At 35.1% G+C, this 16,061-nt stretch overlaps 1 protein-coding gene across 1 annotated transcript; it reads right to left on the reverse strand.

Annotated features, from left to right (window-relative positions):
* Positions 1-9,888: 9,888 nt before the first annotated feature.
* Positions 9,889-15,992, reverse strand: cyb5r3 (cytochrome b5 reductase 3). The gene is made up of 9 exons (NM_212685.1): positions 15,868-15,992; positions 15,444-15,569; positions 15,289-15,361; positions 15,086-15,192; positions 14,860-14,989; positions 14,358-14,441; positions 13,129-13,214; positions 12,110-12,209; positions 9,889-10,926 (listed from the first exon to the last, which is right to left on the reverse strand). Exons 1-9 carry the CDS (start codon positions 15,883-15,885, stop codon positions 10,754-10,756), a joined length of 897 nt encoding a protein of 298 aa, NP_997850.1. The 5' UTR covers positions 15,886-15,992; the 3' UTR covers positions 9,889-10,753.
* Positions 15,993-16,061: the final 69 nt, after the last annotated feature.

Genomic DNA, 16,061 nt, shown 5'->3' on the forward strand with positions numbered 1-16,061 from the left:
CAAGCACAGCGCCCTCTTGTAGACAATAAGTGAATGTGAAAATAGCAGCACCGTCTTGTGGACAATAAGTGAATGTGAAAACAGCAACGCTTTCCTGTGGACAATAAATGAAGGTGAACAAAGCAGCGCCCTCTCGTGGACATAAGAAAATGTGAATACAGCAGTTCCCTCTTGTGGACAATATCACCAGAAAGAGGTAATAGGGCATATGCCCTATTTTAATTTTTTTTAAATTTTGCAGTAACATGGGTCAAACACTTCCAGTGAACTGTATGCCCTTACAAAATCGACAATTAAGGGTCTGTTTTCTTTAAAAATGAACTGCCTAATTGATATACAATAGAAAGTGGGCCTCGGATTGTACAAGAAGCACTGCATTAAATAAAAATTTCCCACGCCATGTCTTTAAAATACAAACATTTATTTTACTCCAGTATTTTTAGTAGAGTTTTTGCGCTCGCCTGTTGATCCTGACAAGCGTGTGAATGTAAACGACTTTTCATATTGTTTTACGCTTAAACAGCTAAATGAATTCTAAAATCTATTTAATTGATTGTATTTCAATTACATTACAGCTTCAATGTTGTGAAAGGAGCCGTATAAAATTGAAAAAGTCACATTAACTGTTCACCGAAAGTTTATCAGTGTGGGAAGAAACACTAGCGGTGCATATACCCTGTAGCTCTCTCTCTCTCTTGCGAACAATAAATGAATGTAAAAACAGCAGCTCCCTCTTGTGGACAATAAGTGAATGTAAAAACAGCAGCTCCCTCTTGTGGACAATAAGTGAATGTGAATACAGCAGCTCCCTCTTGTGGACAATAAGTGAATGTAAAAGCAGCAGCTCCCTCTTGTGGACAATAAGTGAATGTGAGAACAGCAGCTCCCTCTTGTGGACAATAAGTATATGTAAAAGCAGCAGCTCCCTCTTGTGGACAATAAGTGAATGTGAGAACAGCAGCTCCCTCTTGTGGACAATAAGTGAATGTAAAAACAGCAGCTCCCTCTTGTGGACAATAAGTGAATGTAAAAACAGCAGCTCCCTCTTGTGGACAATAAGTGAATGTAAAAACAGCAGCTCCCTCTTGTGGACAATAAGTGAATGTGAATACAGCAGCTCCCTCTTGTGGACAATAAGTGAATGTGAATACAGCAGCTCCCTCATGTGGACAATAAGTGAATGTGAATACAGCAGCTCCCTCTTGTGGACAATAAGTGAATGTAAAAACAGCAGCTCCCTCTTGTGGACAATAAGTGAATGTGAATACAGCAGCTCCCTCTTGTGGACAATAAGTGAATGTAAAAGCAGCAGCTCCCTCTTGTGGACAATAAGTGAATGTGAGAACAGCAGCTCCCTCTTGTGGACAATAAGTGAATGTAAAAACAGCAGCTCCCTCTTGTGGACAATAAGTGAATGTAAAAGCAGCAGCTCCCTCTTGTGGACAATAAGTGAATGTGAATACAGCAGCTCCCTCTTGTGGACAATAAGTGAATGTAAAAGCAGCAGCTCCCTCTTGTGGACAATAAGTGAATGTGAGAACAGCAGCTCCCTCTTGTGGACAATAAGTGAATGTGAGAACAGCAGCTCCCTCTTGTGGACAATAAGTGAATGTAAAAACAGCAGCTCCCTCTTGTGGACAATAAGTGAATGTGAATACAGCAGCTCCTTCTTGTGGACAATAAGTGAATGTAAAAGCAGCAGCTCCCTCTTGTGGACAATAAGTGAATGTGAGAACAGCAGCTCCCTCTTGTGGACAAGTGAATGTGAGAACAGCAGCTCCCTCTTGTGGACAATAAGTAAATGTAAAAACAGCAGATCCCTCTTGTGGACAATAAGTATATGTAAAAGCAGCAGCTCCCTCTTGTGGACAATAAGTGAATGTGAAAACAGCAGCGCCCTCCTGTGGACAATAAGTGAATGTGAATACAGCAGCTCCCTCCTGTGGACAATAAGTGAATGTGAAAGCAGCAGCTCCCTCTTGTGGACAATAAGTAAATGTAAAAGCAGCAGCTCCCTCTTGTGGACAATAAGTGAATGTGAATGCAGCAGCTCCCTCTTGTGGACAATAAGTGAATGTGAATGCAGCAGCTCCCTCTTGTGGACAATAAGTGAATGTGAATGCAGCAGCTCCCTCTTGTGGACAATAAGTGAATGTGAGAACAGCAGCTCCCTCCTGTGGACAATAAGTGAATGTGAAAGCAGCAGCTCCCTCTTGTGGACAATAAGTGAATGTAAAAACAGCAGCTCCCTCTTGTGGACAATAAGTGAATGTAAATGCAGCAGCTCCCTCTTGTGGACAATAAGTGAATGTAAAAGCAGCAGCTCCCTCTTGTGGACAATAAGTGAATGTGAATGCAGCAGCTCCCTCTTGTGGACAATAAGTGAATGTAAAAGCAGCAGCTCCCTCTTGTGGACAATAAGTGAATGTGAATGCAGGAGCTCCCTCTTGTGGACAATAAGTGAATGTGAATACAGCAGCTCCCTCTTGTGGACAATAAGTCAATGTAAAAGCAGTAGCTCCCTCTTGTGGACAATAAGTCAATGTGAAAAAAATTCAACTTAAATCATTGCAAGCTTGGTGGTGTAGTGGATAATCACTTGCCTTCAAATCATAAAGCTTTGATTTGAATCCCATGTACACGGAAGTTTTGTGTTGAATGAAACAATTTTCTCTATATACCCCTGGTCAAATGTACCAAACTCACAACAGATTGGATTGCTCAGTGGATAGCGTGCTGGGCTGTTATCAGGAAGACCAAAGTTTGAATCTCACAAATGTTTAGTTCTTATGTCAACTAAAACAAAGTTCTCAATAAATATCTGGGTAAAGCCATGAACTATACGACAAGCTCAGTTGCTCAGTAGGTAGAGCGCTAGACTGTCAGCATGGAGACCCGAGTTTGAATCCAATGAACATTTAGTTCTTAAGTTAAATAAATTGAAGTACTCCATAAATATCTGGCCTAAGCACTAACACATACAACAGCTTCAGTTGCTCAGTTGGTAGAGCGCTGGACTTTCAGCATGGAGACCTGAGTTTGAGTCTGGCTTGGTGTGTAAAGCTCTCATCAGTGCTTTTAAAAGACAATAATACTCTCACTCAAGCTTTATCGAGCAGTTGAAAGGTTAAATATAAGTTCCAGCTCATCGCTAACTGTGTGTGCCATGGTGGCACTGTTGGCTGAACATGTTCTCCATAGTCAAGGCTGCTAGGATGCTTGAGTTCAAAGCCAGCTCTATTCACTCTTGCATTTGGCCCACCAACAGGCGAACAGGTCAAATATAAGTTCCAGCACATCATTAGGTATGTGACTGTGGCTCAGCGGTAGAGCATTGCCTCAAGGGTTAAGAGGTTGCTGGTTCAATCCCAGCCAGATCACTGCGATATGTGTGAGTGTCGGTGTGAATGAAGGGGGAGGATGAAGAGCTCCTCCCCTGACTTTCGGGGCCATGTACAGCAGGGGTTATGCTGCTTTTGACAAAAAAAAATTTTTGGGCCCTATAAAAAAAATTGGACCCCCGTCCCTTCTCTCCCCGTTTCGGTTACCATCACTTCCTTTCTAGAGGGCATGGCCCTCCAGAAAGGAAGTGATGGTAACCGATAGCACAAAACACAAAAACGAGCGAGAGGTCTTACCTGTCCGCAGCAAACGTCCGTCCACATGTCCAGACCTCTGCTTCTGTAGAGAAAACACATTAATGAAAACATTACTCCACACTGTAAATGTAAGAATTAAATAATTAAGAAACACCCCAGGTTCATTTATTGCCAAAATGTTTATAGCATGCAATTAATTTATACATTAAAAACTCAAAAACAGTACATTAACAATCAAATGTTTGAAAACATAAAGGGTGGGTTGCACCAAAAGGGTTAACTTAAAGGGACAGCGCACCAAAAACTAATAATGATGTCATCTTTTACTCATCCTCCACTTCTTCCAAAGTTCTTTGAGTTTTTGTATTCTGCTGAACATAATATAAAATATTGTGAAGAAAGCTGTTAACCTGTAATTATTAACTTCATTAGTATTTGGTTTTTTACTATGAAATTCAATGGTTACAGGTTTTTTTAGCTTTATTCAAAATATTCTTGAAAACACAAGGGGGAGTAAATAGTGAGTTCATTTTCAGTTTTGGGTGAACTTTCTCTTCAAGCTAAGGTTTAACCTGTGGCTAAAGCTTTTACATGTGATTTCTTGTAAAGGTCTGATGTTATTAAAATATGTAGCATATATATTGTCTACAGAACAAACCATTGTTATACAATAATTTGCCTAATCATCCTAACTTGCCTAATTAACCTAATTAAAGCTTTAACTAGCACTTTAAGCTGAATACTAGTATCTTGAAATCAAGCAAAACATAATGTACTGCCATCATGGCAAAGACAAATAAATAAATAATTAGAAATGAGTTATTAAAATTGTTCTGTTTAAAAATGTGTTGAAAAAAAAAACTTTTCAGTTAAACAGAAATTGAGGAAAGCATATACAGGGGGCTAATGTATATACATGTGTATATATATATATGTATATAGATACACCCAACTTTATTCAAGTATTCATATATAAATTTCATTGCTGGGCTGATGTTGAGAGGTTGAATTCACAACAGTTGATATTGCTCTTGCCATTATTAAAAAAAGCTAAATAACCCTAACCCAAGATATATTTAAAATTGTTGCTTTTCTGTATTTCGATTTGACAAAAACATTCATTATAGATCAAATTTTTAAAAAATCTGAGTGAATCCTAATGAGAAACAATTCTTTAACTAATCCAGGTTTACTGTAAATTTAAACCCAAGATCAAGCTGATTGCTTATTTTTAAAAACAAGATGTAATGTTTAGTGTAGCAGAATTATTAGCTAAACCTTGATTATAGATTCGAGCTTAATTCATGTTGGTGCAGCCCACCATCTGAATATGATGCTTATATATGTGGAAACTGTGATACGTACCCGTTCAAAACTACAATAAAACATAAATATGTCAAATACAAATACGTTAAATTGACCAAATTGCTACTGGCATAAATTGTTGCTATTGGCATACATTTTTTGGTGGTTCATTCCGCTGTGGTGACCCCTGATGATCAGGGACTAAGTCGAAGGAAAATTAATAAATGGATGAACTTTATTTTCATCAAATGATCTGGAAAAGTCAAAGGTATCACAGTTTCTACAAAAACCCGAAGCAGAAATAGCATACAACATTGATAAAACATAAACATTAAGCTAAATGCACTTTTGAAATACATTTAAAAAAGAATTAACATACAACAGTTTACATTATTTAAGAAAGAAACTATTATTTTAAAATGAAACAATATTCAATACATTCATAATATTTGTGATCAAATACATGCAGCCGTTGTAAGCAGACGAGACTTCTTTAAAAAAAAAATCTTAATGTTTCTTTGCTTGAATGTTAATGTGTATTTTCTAGACACAGGTGTAAAAAAAACTTGTAGTAAATGATTAACTTACCAGTCTGCATAAAAAAGCAGAAGGCCAGGAAGTTGAGGGCGAAGACTCTGATATAACGCTGAATCAGAGATTAACAAATCTACAAAACAAACAAACACACATTATAAGCAAATGCTACACAACAAAAACCTAGAGGCTGCAAATGAATGTTGAGCAGAGCAGGTGTGGAGGGAATATTTCATAAACACTGCTGCATTGTTAAAATAATTGATTAAATATATTTAGTTTAGCTTACAGACACGAGGCTCAAACAGAAAGATATTTATATACACCATAACTTGAACAGTTCTTTGAACCAAAAGAAACTAAAAGAACATTTAGGCATTTTTAGTGGTGTATAAAGTGAAAGAAAGTGGTTGAAATTCTTGAAACAAGGAAAGAAATGAGGTATATGCAGTATGCACACAGACTATTAATTTCAGCCAGCCGCAGGGCTTTCTGTGAATTGTCATCCCATACAAAATCAGCATGTTTAAGATCTAATTCCTTTAAAAAAAACAGCAATCTTGACAGCCCGGCTAAGATACAATATAAAGTGGGTATCAGACCAAACAAGAAGCACTGCATTGAATTTTATTTTTCCATACCATCTCTTTAAAATATGGAAATTCATCTTACCCCAGTGTTGTCAATGGAATTTCTGCGCTGACCTGCAGCTAATGGCAGTCTTTTGTCTCTTTTTACATCTTAACAACCAAATGGATGCTTAAATCTATTTAACTGGTTGTATTTTAATTACGTTACAACATCAATGTGATAAAAGGAACCTTATAAAAATAAAATTGCCACAATCTTTTCACCGGAAGTTCATCATTCGCTGATATACGCCATTAAATTTAACAAATATATAGAAACTTAAATTCCTTGCTTTAAGAATTTCAGACATTTTTACAAATTCATGTTTGTATGTGAGAGAAAAAAAATATATAAATTACATATAAATCTTTTTAACTTAAGTCTTTTTTGTTGTATTTTTGTATGTTGTATTTTTAGAAACTGGACCAGCATCATAACAATACCCATAATGTTAACTTTTTAAGACTAGTAATAGTATATCGCTTAATTTATTAATACATACGCACTTCTCAGATTAATAAAAAAAAGATATATATGGACGATTCTTCAACTACAAGCACTTTTAGCCATGTGAAGTTGAATAAAAAAATCTTGTTTAAAATTAACGTAGCAAAGCCTCATACGTTTAAACAATTCGTCTAGTTTTAAGATCTGTAAGAGGACAAACTTAGATAAGAAGAGAAACATTTTTTCCATCGTGAAATGAACAAATGTCAATTCCAGCACATCTTAATATACAGCTTATTTCAAAATGAAATAAATTATGGCAGTCAAACATTGTCTATGATCATTTTTTATCTAGTTTAACCAATTTGTCCTCAATATATATAATAATTATACATTTGTCAATGAAATAAATTAGTTGTATGCTTAATTGTACCTGTCACACTCTAAAATGTAATATTAATTTGGTTAAGAGCTTATCAGAAAATAAATAAACTGAATTTGTATATTAAATAGAGCATGAACTTATACATTGTGAATACACTTTTAATGTGTGATGAGAACTTTTTAAATATTTATAAAGATGTGTGTGGTGATGGAAATGACAGTTTATTGTGGAAAAATTAAATATAGTTTCACCAATTAGATTTGAATTGATACTATCCTTTCATGTATACAGAATACACTTATTTACCTTCATTTTGTTTGATTTTTAAAAACCTCTTTGAGGGCACAGCATGTTTAGAAATGACGTAGAATAAATGTATTTCCTTATCAAGCAATATTTACCTTGATCTTTCTTAAAGTGTTGTTGATAAAAAATTTAATTTCCTACATGTTATCAGATGACACTATTCATTTTCATAGAAAGCACCTAAATAATCTTTCACAAACTTTTTAAAGTGACATTACAGTGCTGTGGTGGAAATGACACTGATACTGTGCTAATTTGTATAAAAAATAATATTGATAATAGTCTCACATCAATAACTATAAAATATTTAAATTATTTTACTAGTGCTTAATTAAGATACATTAATAGATACCAAAATAAATAATATTTAAAAATGTTATTTTCATTGTTGAAGTTTTAAACTCTGGGTGTGCGACAAGGTGAAAACGGTGATTTTGAAAAATAAAAGGAGGTTGAATAATATGAAAAATATATATTATAGAAAGCAAGTAATTTTTTAAAGTAGGTTTTATTGTTAGTTTGACAAAGAAAAAGGAATTTGAACAAAATTATACATATTTTTGGATAGATAATCAAAGGACATAAAAGTGCCTGTAGTTGAAGAATTACTATTAATTATATATTTTTTGGAAATCACTTCTCATCACAGGCATCCAATCAGACTGAGACTTGATAAACACGCCCTTGTTTCTTTTCTCCGTGTTGCTATTGGTTCTATAGTTTCACTAAGCCCCGCCCTTCACGTGCATGATACGATGTCCACCCGTATTGGTCAACTTCGACAGTCAATCAAATAGTTTGACAGCACATATACACTCATAATATCAGTTTTTAATCGCGAGTAAATGTTTATTTACACCACAAAGAGTTTTCAAATGTTATTTGAGTGATTTATATGGTAGACTGTACAAAAACTATTTGCCAAATATCTTAATCATTTCAGTGACTTTATGAAAGTCACTTAAAAACAGCATGTTTATCATTTCATTAATGTTTTGGACACAGTTATTATGCCATTGCTACAGTGTTGAGTTAGTGCAGTTTGTTATACAGTGCAAATTAGCTTGACGGGCAGGTGTTGCCATGCTTACGCAGAGCCTCTTGTAAACATTTTCAGAAACTCACCTTAACGACAATGTCGCCATATTTTATTACCTTATTTAGCGACTATATTATATCAAAACAAATACGCGTGTTTATTAAATATGGTGTGTGTAAATAAAGCAGTTTACTGTTTGTTTTCATGCGGTGACTCACATGATATGAAGTGGGCGTCGTCTGTATTCCTCTTCTGTTGTTCAGGAGCTGCAGGTTGTCCGTCTGAGTGACCGTGAACGCGCGTCTACCGCCTAGTGGAGCGGAGGAAAAACAGCACGAGTCTGTTTTATGTTTTCAATTTTAAAGTTGCTTTAGTTTCTAAATCACTTTCAAAACGCAAGAAGACTACAAATTTGTATGTGTTAACATAAAAATAAATGAATAAACAAAACTATTATTTTTAAAAATATGCAATTTAGCGCCCTCTTGTGGACGAGTTTAGTCGCGTGTGTGAGTCTGCAATCCCATCATTTTGTAAGGTAATCTGCCAGTAAAACATCGAGAATTTACTAATTTTGGTAAATGAATAAGATTAGCTTGACTAACTTTAACTGAAGGGGTAAAAATAAAAGTTTAATTCAAAGGCAAGTGCTCAAAGACCAAAAATGGAGACGATGTTGTATGTCTGTGTTTGGGTGCATGTTTGTACATTTGAGCCAATTTGTTTCTTATTGTATTGGGTAATTGTTTATTACATTGTGTATATGTTTAGTTTTTTAAAATGTGCATATGTTGTTTACAGTTTTCATCATGTTGAGTTTGAAGTTTCAAGCAGTATTAACAGAGATTTCTATAAATCTTTAATGTAGTCTGTAATTAAAAAAAAATGGCTGACATCTATCTTATAAACTAAACTAAGGACTGAAATAAACTTTTATGAAATGCATTCAATAGTGTTTATAATGATAAATATAATTACCATATGCTCAAGGCCGAATAAGTGTCCTCGTGTCGACAAATTATATCTGCAATACGATATAGAGTTGCTAAGAATATTTAATCGTTAATAATTGTAATTCACTTTTATGAAACAGGACCCCGATGATAATCATGCACTGATATTAATATGGACTGACATCTATAATAATTGCATAAATGTAAATAAATTACAACTACACATTTTTGGATGTAAATAATTTCTCCTGCATGCAACTTACAACACAGTTTTAAAGAACTAATAGCATTTGTTGTTGGGAGATGTGAGCTTACATGACTTTAAAGTGTTAGCATAGTATTAAAACATGTCATTTTGAAATGAAACACATGTATAAAACACCCACAAATCAAAAGCTGTCCTATTTCTTGGAAAATCTCAGCAACACAAGGCTCTGCAGTGCTGTGGCATCTTGGAAAACACATTAAATTTTACCATTAACACACTTCCAAGGATGGTCAACGTGTAGACATGTCTGAAGTGGATGAATAGCATATCTGTATATACATATGGTCTGTTTTAAAAACGCAGATTCTGTCAGAAATTAAGCAAGTTTATATCAAACAGCCAACACAAATATAGCTCATTTTTAGGGGCTGATGAGCAGTTCTGCATCTTGAATTGAAAATAACACATTAAACAAGAAGAAATGCAAACTCAAGTTTATATTTTATTGATTAATGTAATATTATAGCAAAATATTTTTATTTATTGTCCATGCACACAAGTAACATGAACTGCAAACAGGCAGTGGAATAAAAATATGAGCATGACCTGTATGGAATGATAGACTAGAAGTGAATCAAACTTAATGCAACTGTGTTGACAGAAAGGCACTTAATGCAAAGGACAGACTGAATATTGTTAGATGACATCTTGATTTGTTCACTTCAGCCTAACAAAGATAACCATCTGGTTGTTGGTGTTTTGTTAGTTTCTTTCTCTCATCTCAAACTCCCAATTGCATTTTTCCCCTAACGGACTGATAAACTGACTGAGATAAGGGAGACAAACTATTGTGATGGACCAGAATAAAGACAAATACACATGTTAAACGGAAGAAAACCAGTCTCCACTGTCACAAGATTACAGTAATGTGCATAGTGTAAAACTAATGAACAGAAACCTTGTCTGTTTAACAAACAGCTTGTTGCTGTTGATGGAAAAATGTGCAACACCGCAAACTAAAATAATAATAATGATCCACAAATATAGGTGTTTTTTAAGATGCATAAATAAAGCAAAGTGAATCATATTGAGTGATTTCATTCTAACATCACCTGCTCACATAATGAAAGCAACTGTTTTTGTTTGCTTTTAAGGCATAAAACACATAATGATTGGCAATAACAGATTTCTGCATGCGGAGGCTTCTCAGGTAAACAGCTCATATATTTTGCACCCTTCCAATTCTTTTGGACTATATAAATAGCCAGGTAGTAGCTTGGCTGGATTTATTTGCAATATGTTAAAGCTTAATCTGTTCGGTTTCAGATGATTCCCCTGTAGAACCATCTAGAACATGAAGCGCCTGTCATTGGAATGGCCCACCTTGTCCAGACTTGGGTTGCAGGCGAACTGAATCATGGGAGGAGGTCCACACATCAAGACGAGTGTTTCGTTTCCGGGTGAAGGAAGGTGCTTTCTCACCATGTCTTCATTGATGAAGCCTTGACTGTACTCCCAACCTATCACGAGAATTAGATTAGTTCCGTGTTCATCAACAATAACGGCTTGAAACAAACAGAAAGTTGGTTTGCTGTGAACAAATACAAGCGCTTGAATCTACTCATCTATTAAATGAAAAGAATTTGTTTTTAGTCATGTTACTGCTGCACAGTGCTGTCACGATGCTGTTTTTAAAAATGTAATTTTAATGAGATAATTAGCAATAAAACGCGTCAAAATGTTGAAAATGCACCAATAGACACTGGTTGAAGTGTTTGTCACCCTCTACTGGCGAACCACTGAATTTTCAAAACTATATTTCAACAAACCCTCATTTATTAAGTTCTCAGAATGTTGGCAGTGTAATAAAATGATGGTTTGAAAAATAATTTAAGCTTAAAAAAAACACCAATTGTGACATTGGCATTTTTATTGTAAAGAAATGTAGAATGTCTAAAAAACGACTAAAATAATACAGGGTTTCATGCTGGTTTTACAGAGTGAAATTCAAGTCTTTAAGACATTTTTAAGACAATTATAAATTAAATTTTTGATTTATGCAGGGCTAAATATTAAGGATTTTTCTCTGAATATCCCAGTTGGAAAAGATTTTCACTTGCCCTATTAAAACATTATTATAAATTAATAATACGATTATAATAATTTAATAATACAAAATATAGGTCAAGTAAGGTCAGTATCCTCAGCAGTAAATAAATGGAGAACTTTTAAAACACATGTTACTGTGAGGAAAGCAATTAAATGCTATATTTAAATAAAAAGTTAAACGTTTTATTGGAATTTTTGGTGATTGTATGGGTGTTAATGGCCATAATGGCTATGAACGAAGGAAATCGATTTAACACCTACAACACAATATTTCTGTCGATTCAACACTTTTTAAAGCCTAAAATCTAGCTTTTGAGGTTTAAGATATTTTAATGTATCATGCATATGTATCAAATACCCAAAACCACAAAACTTAAAATGACAAGATAAGGTAACATAGCTATTATTGTAAAAAACTAATTAAAATACAAGTACAGCAACTGATCTCTTCCATATTTAATGTTTATGTCCTGCTATATTGAGAAACTCTGATATCTAGAGAGTTTCCTAGTCATAAATATGCAATTTCTGATTAGGAAGCTCATATTCGAGAATTCTGACAGCACATGAAGGCAGCATAAGTCATGATGTTACCGTCTGGTGCTCTGTCGACGGTGTACCACAGCTTAAACCGTGTCGGGTGATTGGCCATGATCTCCTCCAACTCAGGGCGTAGGAGAATGTCTTTTTCTGTCTGTTTAAAGATACAAAAAGAGCAGTGAGTGGGTGTAATTGTTAGTTTTAGATACTTAAACACTGTGCATAGGAACTACACTCAGTTTGAACAGAACATATTTGGTAATGGTAATGTATTAGGTGTTGATTTTTGTTTTTAAAGGTGCAGTAGGTGATTGTCTACAGAAACATTTTTGTTGTGCTGGTTGAAAGTCTCTTCACATTCCAATAGTACTGATTAAAGTTAATGATTTAAATCTATTTATATGTATTTTCTATTCTGGGTGAGGCAATAACTAAAAAAAATGCTCATCCTATTAAGTTTGTCGGCCGATAATTCCCATAATTCTAAATGCCACTATTCCACCTAGCCTGCTTTACTGAGGTCAAGTTGGTTTATATTCACATTGGTTTAATTTTGAACAATGACAACCTGCTCCTATATTGTTTACCATGCTACTCTGAATATTCAGTCTGAAATAGCATGTAAGTATGGCTTGGTAATAAGTGTAAATCCTGCACCACGCCGGGCAACCACTAAGCATACAGTAGTCGCTTTAGGACAAAGCACGTGAAAGAGAGAGCCCAGCAATCCTTGCATGCATGAAATATCGCACATTATGACAAGTTTTGCTTGCTACACAACTGAAAACGTGGGAGATATGATACAGTTTTTGTCTGCTAGATATAATACAGTTTTTAGTTTAGAGTTGTAATGTTGTAAAGTATATTAAAGTTTTCTAACTGCCGAATGTCATGATCTAGTGGGTTGTCTACTGTCATCTTTATGGTGCGCATTTGTGATTACAGGAGGCGTGGCTTTGGACGGCAGGAGAGGGACAGTGTTTTAAAGATAAAATGCAGATCATTTTGGCAGATCACCTACTGCACCTTTAAAGCAGAAATGCATTTAAAGACGGAAACAAAAATGGACTCACCTGGTTTGCAAAGAGTAAGTAACACACTGTGTCATCCTTTGGATCTTTCATGACTGCTTGGATGATCTGGAGCATGGGAGTAATGCCTAAAACATATTTATATATAAAGACGAGGTATGAGCAAATAGCTTTAGTCTTTTCAGTCTAGCAGTATCATTATTTATTGTTTAAAACAAAGTCTAAATAGAGTAAATTACACTTTAAAAGTAGCAGTGGTAATGAATGCAGTCTCAGTTATATAGACACACCAGTAGTGTGCAAAAAGAGGTTCTGAAATTCATTCAAAAACTCAAATTTATCCAGTAGTGAAACAAGTGAAGGGCTTAAATCACGGGTCTTTAAAATAATTCAAACTAAATATTTTAAAATTAATTGCAGCATAAATTAAATGACCAGAGCTCCTAGCGAATTGCACATTCGTCCAATCAGAATTGTGATTTATATATATATTTTACTGCTTATCAATGTTGACTGCACGGTGGCGCAGTGGATAGCATGATCACCTCACAGCAACAAAGTTGGCTGGGTTAGTTGGTGTTTCTGTGTGTTTGCATGTTCTCCCTGTGTTCATGTGGGTTTCCTCCGGTTGCTCCGGTTCCCCCCACAAGTCCAAAGACATGTGGTGTAGGTGAATGGGGTAAGATATAATTGTCCGTAGTGTATTTGTGGGAATGAGTGTGTATGGATGTTTCCCAGTAATAGGTTGCAGCTGGAAGGGCATCCGCTGTGTAAAACATATGCTGGATAAGATGGCGGTTAATTCCGCTGTGGTGACCCCAGATTAATAAAGGAACTAAGTCGAAAAGAAAATGAATGAATGTTTATCATGGTTTGCACTGCTATGGTTTCCACAGTTAATTATATTGCAATTCAAAGTGGTTGTATTTTATTACCCAAATAAATAATCAACACATGTATTACACTGTAGTAATACATGTTCATTTAATGTTTTTACCTTCAGAAAAATTCTCAAAGTGGTGCTAACCAGTTTTTCAAACAATGGCTGAGGAAGTAAATGCAAATTTGACACCTTTCTCACCTGATCAGTATACTTTTCCTTTTTGCAATTGTGACTAATAATAACACCAGTGTTATATTTTGTCAATTCTGATCACCACTATAGAGGTTTTCCTTATTCCACTATGGTGAATTAGATTGGACAGCCGTGCTGCAGTTAAATGTTTATTGCATTCCAAACTTAAACTCAAATGTAGGAACCATGTGCTCACCTGTTCCCCCAGCAATCATGCCAACATGTTTAGCAGTTTTTATCACAGCGTCTGATTTCTTATCTGGCCTGATTGCAAACGATCCTGTAGAAATATCAATACAGTAAAAAAATGTTTTATATTGTTACAATCCATTTAAGTCATTGTTTAGGGTCACTTTCTTTTGATGGTCCGTTTGTTAAAGTTACATTGCATCTACATGCCAACTAATTATCATTAGAGTATAAGTAGACTGTTAGGTTGGGGTTTGGGTTAGCGTAAGTTGACTTGTACTTGCAAAGTTTCCTATAGTCAGTTAAAAGTCTGTTAAAGGAGAAGTATCAACATTAAGATATTTAGTTTACTAATACTCAAATAGACCATTAAAATAAAGTGTTATATTAAGTCTATTCATATGCAGTCATTTTTTCAGGTTTTACATCAATTTAAGCAGATGTTTTCTTAGCTTTCTCAGACTGAGTGGATTTCAATACTGTCTACATTTTTTCAGCTGACTACAAACCTTTGCCTTTGTAAACCAGCAGTCCACTTGGTCCCCTGAAATCAATTGTGTCACCAATGCGAAGGCTCTCCAAGTATTGGGACATCTTGCCTCCGTCTGGAAACTTTGGATGGATATTTTTGTAGTATATCTGAAATAAATAAGGCAACAAAACATTTAAACCTCCAAAAAAACTTTTTATTTTACAATGATATTAATTAATTATATACACACAAGAATGTTATACCTTGACAACTAGATCCACGAAGCCCTTATCATCATCACTAGACACCGGCGTGTAAGGCCTCACCACAAGGTTGCCATCAATTTTGGCAGACAAGTAGATGTGTTGACCTTTAAATGTAAATATAAACATATTAAAGGTATGTGTACAATAATAATATACATATTTGCAGGGTGTATTTGCATATATATACACATTACACTCACCAATAGGAAGTCCAAGAACATGATCGGGTGATTTTAAAGCAAATCGAAATCTTCTTGTGTCATGGCTTATAATCTTAAGAGAGAAAGAGGGATGTAAAGCATCTGATACTTAAGAAATGTTATATTATGCACATATTGTTTTGAAGCAACCACACCTCTTTGTCAACAAGACGCAATGGGTATTTTACATCGGGATCTTCAAGGGTGATGGCTGGTCTCGACTTAAAACCAAAGAGTCTTCGGAGAAAATCAAGCACGAATTGACAGCTACCAGTGATGAGCTACAACAACACACAGAAAAGAGGACATTAAAACATTCACTAGTCATGCAGTAATAAGCCGAAAACACCCATGGATCAATTATTGAGGGTGTGTTCTGCACAGGCTGAAGCAAACTGACGATTGTTTGCAAAACAGACTGTCAACAAACTACCAATGCAGTTAGCATCATTTAATGCGATGAAATATAATTTTAAACTAGCAAATATGACATTGCAGTCGAAAATACAGTTGCGTTTTGCATAAAACACGACGACTGTTCTGCAAGTTTTTTTGTTTAATTTATTGTAATTTACTCACGTTAAAGATGAAAGACATTTTCTCCTGTGGTGTTTACGGTACTCTGTCAAGTATCACTGAATGATAATAACACTTACAGGCTAATAATAGCTTTACTAGAAAGTTAGCAGCCTTGTCAAAGTGACAAGCTCTTCCTGGAGAGGGCGAAATACTAGTGACGTCATTACGTTGAGCTTTGAAACCTTTGCGAGTCG

This window comes from Danio rerio, chromosome 4, assembly GCF_049306965.1.
Source record: "Danio rerio strain Tuebingen ecotype United States chromosome 4, GRCz12tu, whole genome shotgun sequence".
In the NCBI taxonomy this organism is placed as follows: domain Eukaryota; kingdom Metazoa; phylum Chordata; class Actinopteri; order Cypriniformes; family Danionidae; genus Danio; species Danio rerio.